Source organism: Mastomys coucha, unplaced genomic scaffold, assembly GCF_008632895.1.
Source record: "Mastomys coucha isolate ucsf_1 unplaced genomic scaffold, UCSF_Mcou_1 pScaffold3, whole genome shotgun sequence".
Taxonomy (NCBI): Eukaryota; Metazoa; Chordata; class Mammalia; order Rodentia; family Muridae; genus Mastomys; species Mastomys coucha.
In genome coordinates this window covers 46,462,835-46,473,459 of record NW_022196909.1, presented here as the reverse complement: position 1 = coordinate 46,473,459, position 10,625 = coordinate 46,462,835, and the positions used below count along the sequence as shown (strand labels likewise).

The window sequence follows — 10,625 nt, the reverse complement described above, 5'->3', positions numbered from 1 at the left end:
ACAGAGACCGCCTCCGTTAGCTCTGAGAGAGCGAGACCACCTCGGTTAGCTCTGACAGAGACCGCCTCGGTTAGCTCTGGGAGACCGCCTCGGTTAGCTCTGAGAGAGCGAGACCACCTCGGTTAGCTCTGACAGAGACCGCCTCCGTTAGCTCTGGGAGACCGCCTCGGTTAGCTCTGAGAGAGCGAGACCACCTCGGTTAGCTCTGGGAGAGCGAGACCACCTCGGTTAGCTCTGAGGGAGAGAGACCGCCTCAGTTAGCTCTCAGAGAGAGAGAGACCACCTCGGTTAGCTCTGAGGGAGAGAGACCACCTCGGTTAGCTCTCAGAGAGAGAGACCGCCTCGGTTAGCTCTGAGGGAGAGAGACTGCCTCGGTTAGCTCTCAGAGAGAGAGACCGCCTCGGTTAGCTCTGAGGGAGAGAGACCGCTTCGGTTAGCTCTCAGAGAGAGAGACCACCTCGGTTAGCTCTGACAGAGACCACCTCGGTTAGCTCTGACAGAGACCACCTCGGTTAGCTCTGACAGAGACCACCTCGGTTAGCTCTGACAGAGACCACCTCGGTTAGCTCTGACAGAGACCGCCTCGGTTAGCTCTGAGAGAGCAAGACCGCCTTGGTTAGCTCTGAGGGAGACCGCCGACCGCCTCGGTTAGCTCTCTGTACACAATAGGTGCCTGACAAGTGAGAGTGGTTGAGTGAGATGGAGGGAGGGAAGAACAGGTGGATTTAAAAATAATGAAGGACAAGCCGTCAGGGAGCCCGTGGGTGCACTGGAGCATTTGAGGAAGCTGACCATCGAGGAGTGAGCCCAGCACCCAGCTCACCTTCAAGTGACTCACTCTAACAGCAATGCCGAAGTCACTTACCGATGAGCATCTCATACATGATCACCCCCAGTGACCACCAATCGCAGAGCTTGTTGTATCCCGTCTGCATAAACACTTCTGGAGCAATGTAGTCAGGAGTGCCCACTGTAGAGAAGGCCTGAAATACGTGCACACATTAGGGAGGCCTGGCCAGGAGTGAGTTCCTAAGTTCAGAATGCTAGTCCAGAGACCAAAACCCTCAAGCTCCATCGGAGCACCCCAAACTACATAGCAGGACAGCACACGCCTAATACAAACTTATCTGTGACTGCACTTTCCAAAATGAACAATAAAGCTTTGTTAATAAGCCAAAGGAACCCTTCTACGCATACCTAGAGCCCACCAGGACTAAGCCCACATTAAGAAGCAGGCTCTACACCTGAATGAGCTGTCCTCACTCTGCTCAGATGTCTGAAAGGACACATGTAGCCCAATGCTGCAGGTCACACTTGTTACTCAAGCCCTGAGAGGGGACAAGCCCAGTCTGGAGATGATAGGTTCTGCTCCAAATCGTGTACTTACCTCTGAGGCAAGTTAACAAACACACTGAAAGCCTAGGTCGGCACTTCTCTAGGTAATGTGCCCATAATACACAGCTGTGCCACATTACATGACAAGCAAAGTGCCAAGGCAAGGCAGATGTATGTCTAAGAGAGGGTGCCTTAAGATGGGCATGGTGGGATATCCATAATCCTGGAGGGCTGGGGAAGGGGTTTTCAAGGCCAGCCTCAGCTATCGAGCCTCAGGCAGCCTATGCTATATGAGACTTTATATCAAAAACAACTGCTCTAAGTTCAAGGCATCCCAGGCAAATGACTATTACTGAGCTCCAGTCCCACACCATCCACTTGCTCACTCCGACTGCTCTGTGTACTTCGGAAGCTCCAGGGTTACTTACGAGCTGCCGTCTGTTTCTTTTCCAGGTCTCTGCTTTCCTTTTGGAATTCATGTTCTGAAAGGCTAAAAGTAGAGAGACCAAGTCCTAATCAAACTTCAGAAAAGAATGTTTATATTGCAGGGCTCTGGTCCTAGTCATCCCATACACCCATCGTACACTCTGGGTAAGGCCAGGCGTGGCGGTGGGAAGCAGAGGAAAGCAGATCTCTGTGAGTTTTAGACTAGCCTGAGATACACAGAGAGAGCCAATCTCAATGCAACAAAATAAAACAAACACACACAGCCAATCAGCTCCGGGGTATCTTGCTCTATCAGCTCAAATGTAAGCTTAAAACCCAGCAGCTCTGAGAGAATCACAGTGGAATTGTGAATAGTTTCATGTGGCTCATACAGCTGGAAAAGGACAGACGGGAGCTGGCGAGATGGCTCAGCAGGTAAGAGCACTGACTGCTCTTCCGAAGGCCGAGTTCAGATCCCAGCAACCACATGGTGGCTCACAACCACCCGTAATGAGATCTGACGCCCTCTTCTGGTGCGTCTGTAGACAGCTACAATATTCCGCCAGATGGAGCTGGGCCAGAGCAAGCAGGGTCAGAGCAAGTGGGGCTGTCCTGAGTTCAATTCCCAGCAGCCACATGATGGCTCATGGCCATCTGTACAGCTCCAGTACTTATTAACAAATAAAAATAAATAAATAAATCTTTAAAAAAAAAAGGAAAAGGACAGATGGGCCTTATTAAAATTGTAGAGAAGGAAGCGCATATGTTTATCAAGTGTACATTTATTTATGGGGCTTGTTGTTTGTTTTTGGGTTTTGGCTATACTGGTGAAGGCAGGCACAGTCATCGACATGCTAGGCCAGCAGTCTACTACCGAGCCACAAGCGCATCCTTTCTAGTCTCCCTCACTCACCTTTTCATACTTATTTGACCTGGTTTGTGGCACACCAGAAAATCCACATCAACTCAACCTGAATCTGTGTGGATGGGCCTGATCCATACAGACCTATGACACTCCCAGTGGCTAAGATTGATCAAAGCTCTTGGAGCAGCAAGTGGACTCCAGAGTCGATGCACTGTGGGTTTTCTAGGATACACTGACACTGCTGTGTTCATGTCTGTGCGGGTGCACACACAGGTGTGTGCACACAGGTGCGGACCCGTATATGTGTGGGGTAAGAGCTCATATAGCATTTCTCAGATGCCATCCACCTTTCTCTCTTCTTTTTCCTCTTCTTTCACTGGCTTGGAACTTGCCTATTCAGGCTAGGCTGGCTGGGCACTAGCCCCAGGGATCCCATGTCCCCTCCTCAGTGCTGGGATTACTGCCACGCGCCTGCCTTTATGGCTGGCTCTTCATATGCATCCTAGGAATTCCCCACTGAGCTATCTCCTCAAGCCTCCACTGTGATTTGAGTACACTCTCCTTTCCCCACTGAGCCATCTCCTCAAGCCTCCTGTGTTCTGCTACTGCTCAGGTACAAAGACAACGCTTGCCATCAATCTAGTCTGGAGCTGTTCTGAGAGCTTTCATTGTCACTCCTTGCTGCTTGCTCCATGGTCACTCCAGCGCACTCCTAGCAGAGTTCTGTCCTTAACATCTGCATTAGCACAGCTGGAGGCACTCATCTCGCCCAGCCAGACAGCAGGGCAATACAGGAAAGTACTGGACCTCTTCCGTACACTGCTGGGAGACTCTCCCAGTCTTCCTGACTAATCTAATCACCAGGGAAATCACTCTTACCCACCAGGTTAAGGAACGGGGCAGTTAACACCACTGTGCAAACTTACTGAAATCACTGGGCAGGCTGTGGTTCAGGTTCCTATAAAATTCTGTCCTGTGTGCTTTTTTCAGGCCTGTGCAGAGGCCGAAGTCAGAAAGTTTCACATGGCCCTGCGAGGGAAGAGGAACAAGGTGATGTGTGGGCAGAAACACCAGGACAGGCAGACACTGTTACCTCCCGCTGATAGACTCCTCTCACCTAGCTTACAAGGAAAAGCGCATAGCAACAGACGTAAACAGATTTCCAGCTAAGTGTGTGGCCCAGGCCTTTAATCCTAGCACTTAGGAGGCAGAAGCAAGGAGATCTGAGTTTGAGGCCAGCCTGGCCTACAGAGTTCCAGGACAGCAGGGCTATCAGGAGAAACCAATTAAATTCTGAAGCCAGACATGGTAGCCCATATCTCTAATTCCAGCACTGGAGACAGAAGCAGGTTGATTTAGGCCAGCCTGGTCTACATAGTGAGACCTGTCTCACAAAAAAGCAAACCAAAACCAAAACCAAAAAAAATCTCAACCAGAAACCAGTGGCCATATTTTCAGTTATGAGACTGCACATTACATTACTATATGAGACTATTCTTTTGTTTTGTTTTTGTTTTTTTGGTTTCTCAAGACAGGTTTCTCTGTGTAGCCCTGGCTGTCCTGGAACTCACTCTGTAGACCAGGCTGGCCTCAAACTCAGAAATCCACCTGTCTGTGCCTCCCAAGTGCTGGGGTTTAAAGGTATGCGCCACCACTGCGAGACTATTCTTTTTTATTAGCATATATTATTATGCAAAACAATGGGCTTCAGACTGCCATTTTCATATGTGTACAAACAGAACCATGTGTAGCCATTACCTTCCGCTGTCTCTCCTTTTTTCTCTTTCACTGGCTTGGAATGTGCCTGTTCAGGCTAGGCTGGCTGGGCACTAGCCCCAGGAGTCCCGTGTCCCCTCCTCAGTGCTGGGAGTACAGCAGTGCACAGCATTCCTTCATACCTGCCTCTGTATATGCATCCTCACAGCACTGCTGACACAGGCATTATCTGACAAGCTACCTGCCCTCATGACACAGCAAGGAAGGTTTCCACAGAAAGACAAGAATCCTGGGCCTTTCAAAGACACCTACAAAGTTCCTTTGGTAAAAGGAACAGTGGTGCGCACCTTTGATCCCAGGACTCGGGAGGCAGAGGCAGGCGGGTCTCTTGGATGCCTGGTCTACAGAGTGAGTTCCAGGAAACCCAGGCTACACAGAGAAACCCTGTCTCTGGAAGAAAAGAGAAGAGGAAGGAGAGGAGGGGAGGGGAGGGGAAGGAGAGAAGACAGGCAGGCAGCAGCAGGGAGGAAAAGGACACTTTTATTACAAACAAAAAATTCTGGCTTACAAGTGAAACACTCTAGAGTTCTAGAGCTGAAGCCCTGAAACATCACCACACTATTGCAATCCTATGCTTATGGATCCCCAATCAGCCTGTACAAGAGGGATGAAGCACTGACGCAGGGACTGACCCCTTGCCACGATTTATGTAGAATATTAATACTCCATCTGTCTTCTCCCTAGAGACCAGCGAACACAATGCGTAGTCAGCACAGGCCCTTCCCCGCGGCCTCAGGAACAGCACTGCTTGTATCACTGAGGGAAAGCAAGAAAGGCCGCAGAGGCCGGGGCTCCTCTGGGAGCGTGGTGCGTGCGGCACCCTGCTTTGTGGTGGACTTCATGACAGGCAGCATCAGACGCACAGGGAAGACGGCGTCTCTGCTCTATTACAAAACTGATCTGGTTGTGTTTGTGTTGTGTGTACACAAGTCTCCTTGTAACTCAAGCTGGATTTGGAATTCCTAGCCTTCTACCTCTGCCTCCCAAGTAGTGGAAGCACCGGGATGCGTCACCATACTATGCCCTGCTTAACTCTCTTGAGACAGAGTCTCACCATGTAGCCCTGTTTGCCATAGATCTCCCTGGGTAGACCAGCCTGGCTCTGCTTCCTGAAAGCTGGGATTCAAATTGTGCCTGCTTTTTGTTGGTGGTGTTTTTTTGTTTTTCTTTGTTTTTTTTTTGTTTTTTTGAGACAGGGTTTCTCTGTGTATCCCTGGCTGTCCTGGAACTCACTCTGTAGACCAGGCTGTCCTTGAACTCAGAAATCTGCCTGCCTCTGCCTCCCAAGCGCTGAGATTAAAGGCGTGCACCACCACCGCCCAGCGTGCCTGCTTATTTTTTTAAGAACATTCAATTAAATTACAGAATCATAGTTCAGAGACAGGATGTGATGGCAAACTTACCTATAAAAAGGACAAAAACATACAAAAATCACTGTTCCCGTGCCAGTACTGCATGTAAGCAGGCGTTTAAGCAGACACGCTGGGCAGGGTGCTGTGTGTCCACATACCTTGCTGTCTAAGAGAAGGTTGTCTGGCTTGATGTCTCTGTGGATGAAGCCCAGCTGGTGGATGGAGTCTATGGCTAATACTGTCTCTGCGATGTAAAACTGAGTCTCCTCTTCTGTCAGAGTATCCTTTTTCATCAATAAAGTCATCATGTCTCCTGAAAGCAGAAAGATACAAAGCCACCACCATACACACACACACACACACACACAGAGACACATAGACACACACACACACACACACACACACACACAAAATATGAGTAAGAACCAGTTAGTTTTCAGCTATGTCTTCATTATCTGCCAACATAGCCAACTATACCCAACTGTGCTGTGCCCCATAAAGTGTTAACGTGGGAGCACACGGCAACAAGTCTCTAACAAAAATCACACCCAGAGAAAAACGTGTCCTGCACCTAAGCTGAGGAATGAGCATTGCGTTTTAATTTCATTTTCCTCTTTAGAGAAGTGAGAACTTCTCCACAATTACAAGTGTATTTGCTTCTGATGGTACTGTGGACCAGGGGATCTACTTGAATTTTATGTTTGCTCACACATCTGTGAAGCTGTCTATGTCTAGAGGCAGAAGGCAATTCCATACAGGTTGAATTGATGTCTTAGAATAAAATGCCAAATAAAATACAAGTATTTAGGAAGATTAAAACATGGTTCCCCACTAACATGGGGAGGCCAACCCATGGGAAGATGGCTGTGGGCAGCTAAGTGGCAGTCACAAATGCTGAGCCCGCTCCTCTCCACTGGCATGTAGCTGCCTGAGAGGGGACATCACTGCCAGCTCCCAAGACCATAGGGCCTTCTCCTAATACCTTCCACTATCCCCATATAACTCTTCACCTACTGACAAACTCCTTAGTGTCCTGCAAGGTGAAAATTTAAAGCTTAATACTAGCATCATAAAGCAAGAGGAAAAAAAAGATTCATATCTTAAAGTTCAGCAATTAAACAAGAGCAAAGGAAATATGTAAAGAAGCTAAAAAGCTAAGAAAACAATGGTTCAGTTTCCACCTCACATAAAGCTACTCAGATTAGAGAGCAAGGAAGAGAGAGGCCTAGGACGCTAGCGCCTCCTGCTCCCCTCCGGCAGCCGCTCTCTACCTGAGGCCAGGGCCAGTGGGGAGGCCAACAATAAGGTCACTGCAGCCTTCACCGCCCAGGAGAGCAGCTGATGGCCTCACTTGTGTGGGCTTGCCCAGGTTATGGGACAGCTCAGGCCCACTGGTCTTCGGGCTCTGCAGGCCAGCATCACCAAATACAAAGGGCAGGGTCCGAGGGACTTGAGAGGCTAAAAGCGAGCTGCAGTGACAGCTAGCAGACACGTGGTAGGCAAGCTATTCCCTACTACTAAAGTGCTTAAGAAAAAAAAAAGTTCTAGCAGCCAGTTCTGGGTTGTAATCTTCATCAGTCATTAGTAAAAGTCACTGGTGATCCTGGTCTAAACTAAGGGGTGACATAAGACCAATAGAGTATGCCCTAGTTAATTATATTTGCTTTGTTAAAAGCCGAAAAGACAAAAGCTATCATATGCTCTGAGTTCACCAGTTCATCAGGAAAGAGACTGTCCCCAAAACAGACGGGACACCTGCTCTGGCTTACCTGTCTAGGCTTGACACCTCAGAGAGGAGAGGTGAATTCTAGATATTAATATAGGTGAAGAGGGAGTCGTTCTAACAAACCACAGAAAAAGAAATCAAAAACACTGAAGCAAACCATGCCATCGCTTCAGTCCCATCAGCTGGACAACCTGTGCCAGGTGCCAACCAGTAGCGGGCAGGCAGAGCTCCTACCTGGTCTAGATGTATTTAAAGGAAAAATAAGTAGAAGACCTGTCCACCTAAAATGGAGAGTGAATGAAGGGCAGAGAGGCAGGCAGCGCAAGGCTGGCTACTGTCTGCCCTCCTTTACAGACCCAGAAAGCGATTCTGTGAGCACAGTTACAGGTAGAAAGGAGGGTTCACTGTTGATGTGAGAGAGAAAGCAGAGAACAGAGGGAAACGGACCTTTCATGTGAAGTAATTACCTCCAGGCAGGAACTCCATGATTAGGTAGAGGTTTAGCTTATCCTGAAAACTATAGAACATTTTCACAACCCACAAACTGTCTGCCTCCACTAGAATGTCACGCTCCGCACGGATGTGGCCAACCTGGAGGTATACGCATTGGATTAATGACACGCCTTCTCTACTGCAAACTGTAGTCTGTTAACAATTTAAATATGTTTTGAGTATTAGGCTGTGATGAGCAAAAGCTCTGCTGACACACACTGACCACCTTGAAACTGACATTTGACTTGAAGGAACTCAGTGTCAGAACCTGGTAAGAAAGGCTTTTAAGCCTCCTGAAATAAATGAATGGCTCCAACCCAACACAGCTGTAGCAGTGCTGTGAAGTACACCTCTGATCAGTTAGAATTACCGTCCTTTTATGTTATATTTATTATACATAGTTTTAAGTTTGTTTGTTTGTGTATTTATTTTTGGCTTTTTCTTTGGTTTATTTTGTTTTAAGACAGGGTTTCTCTGTCCTGGAACTCACTCTGTAGACCAGGCTAGCCTTGAACTCAGAAATCCACCTGCCTCTGCCTCCCAAGTGCTGGGATTAAAGGCGTGTGCCACCACCGCCAGGCTTGTTTTTGGTTTTTAAGGCAGAGATTTATGTAGATTCACATACTCCATGCTGGCTTTGAGCTCTACCTCCAGATCCTTTTGCTTCCATCTCCAAAATCACAGATTCCAGGCATGAACCAGCACGCAGGTTTACGTGGTGAGAGTACTGACCCACGGTTAAGCAGGCACTCCAGCAGCGCCCGCAGCCTCTGTTCTAGTGACTGGGTAGAATAAACAGTCCCCAAGGTGAGACCCTGAGCAGTCTCCCCTCAGGCTGCACTATCCAGGCAAACTGGTTTCTGTCTGAGGTATCTGTTTTGTCTGGTTGTTTCATTTGGCAATGCCTGAGGTGGAACCTAGGACCTCATTCCTGCTACACAAGTGAGTGTTACTTAACAACTCAGCTACATGCCCCAAACTAATATCAAAATAACAGAGCCCCTAGTGACAATCAGATCACCAGGACTCTGCAGCACTCAGGAGCTGTAGCCCTCTGCTGGGCACTGCACTGCAGCATGAAAGACAGGTTCACATTGGGTTAAAGACTCAAAATCATGTTTCTCATTTTCTACATTTGCTGCAATACCTAACTACAGGCAACTTGGGAGAAGGGGTGGAATCAACTAGAATGCTTTATGAGCAGGGGTGAGGCTCGCTGGTGAAGAGCTCATGGATGGAGCCCTGGTTTGATCCCCAGCACCATGTGCAGCTGAGGGTGGGGGAGGGGTGCATGCCTGCAGGTGTAGCACTTGAGAGGTGGAGGTGACACCCTGTCTCAAAAATGGTGATCATTCTATCTAACTGACATTTAAAATATGGAATAATAACCAACACATCACTGCACATTCTCAAATTACACTCTTTTTTTTTTTTAAGAGTCACAAGATCCAAAGATGGAGTGAATCAAATCTATGTTCACTAAAACTCAATCAAGGCCTACAGTAAGTTCCCAAGTCAAAGACCTATGAGGAGCCATGAACTGGCACGCCTGTGGTTCTCGGACACTGCCTGCTTTGTTGGGATGTCTTCAGCAGGGCCACAGATCTTCCATCCCTCACCTGGAGACACACCCTACTGTCCCCTGACTGACATCTGACCTGCCTGTTCTCCCACGCTCTGTGGGGCGTGAAGGTCTGATCCATTTATACACCTGGGTTTGGTGTCTCCATTCACACGAAATCTCTGATAGCTTCAGTGTGTGCCAGGGTTTGCTGAGTGCCATTGATGGCACATGCACGTATGATAAGACCAGTGCTGTGAAACCATAAGTCAAACACCTGCCTTTACTTGCCTCACCAGAAGAAAAGCTTATGGAAACTTACTGCCTGCTGCTGACCTGTACTGTGTCACCGAGCTTGTCACTATGAGGCCAGACGACCGGCCTCTGCTCTCCCGGGCCCTACCTCCCACAAGGATTCAGAGAAAAGAGAAGGCACTAGTGTTACCGCTTGTCACTCAACTTGGAGCACAGGATGGCGACTGTGCCATTCCCTGTTTATCAAGAGAGCCGACCACTGTGACTGGGGCTGACGGGGCCGCTCCAAGCCTTAAGGTATAGATGTGGAGTCAGCCAGAGGCGTGGCTCGCAGCGGAAGGCTTGCTCCCTTCCCTATATGGAACATCTAAGGCACAGAGGAGGCCCACAGTCAGTCTTGTCCTTCCACAGCAGCGCAACAGCACTGACCTCGCCATGGAGAATGCTTGGCACTAGCTGATGCTTGTGTTTTTTAGTCTTGTCTTTTCTTTCTGTTTTAATTTTTTTATTAATTAATTGCTTTATTGATTTACATTCCAAATGTTGCCCTTCCTCCCAGTCCCCCTATCCCCCTTCCTGTCCCGAGTGTGCTGGGGACTGGAGAGATGGCTCAGCAGTTAAGAGCACTGGCTGCTCTTCCAGAGGTCCTGAGTTCAAATCCCAGCAACCACATGGTGGCTCACATCCATCTGTAATGAGATGTGGCACCCTCTTCTGGTGTGTAGGCATATATGCAGACAGAACATTATATACATCATAAGTAAATCTTTAAAAAAAAAAAAAAAAAAAACAGGGCTGGCGAGATGGCTCAGCAGGTAAGAGCACTGACTGTTCTTC

General features: G+C 48.4%; 1 protein-coding gene across 5 annotated transcripts in view; it reads right to left on the bottom strand.

The window, feature by feature from the left end:
* Stk38 (serine/threonine kinase 38) overlaps positions 1-10,625 on the bottom strand; it is a 32,248-nt gene that overhangs the window by 5,326 nt on the left and 16,297 nt on the right. For all 5 annotated transcript variants that reach the window (XM_031346473.1, XM_031346472.1, XM_031346475.1 and 2 more), the window contains 5 exons: positions 7,948-8,071; positions 5,913-6,067; positions 3,553-3,655; positions 1,764-1,825; positions 866-983 (listed from right to left, as the gene is read on the bottom strand). In XM_031346473.1, coding sequence (XP_031202333.1) covers positions 866-983; positions 1,764-1,825; positions 3,553-3,655; positions 5,913-6,067; positions 7,948-8,071 — 562 coding nt within the window. The remainder of the gene's footprint in view (positions 1-865; positions 984-1,763; positions 1,826-3,552; positions 3,656-5,912; positions 6,068-7,947; positions 8,072-10,625) is intronic.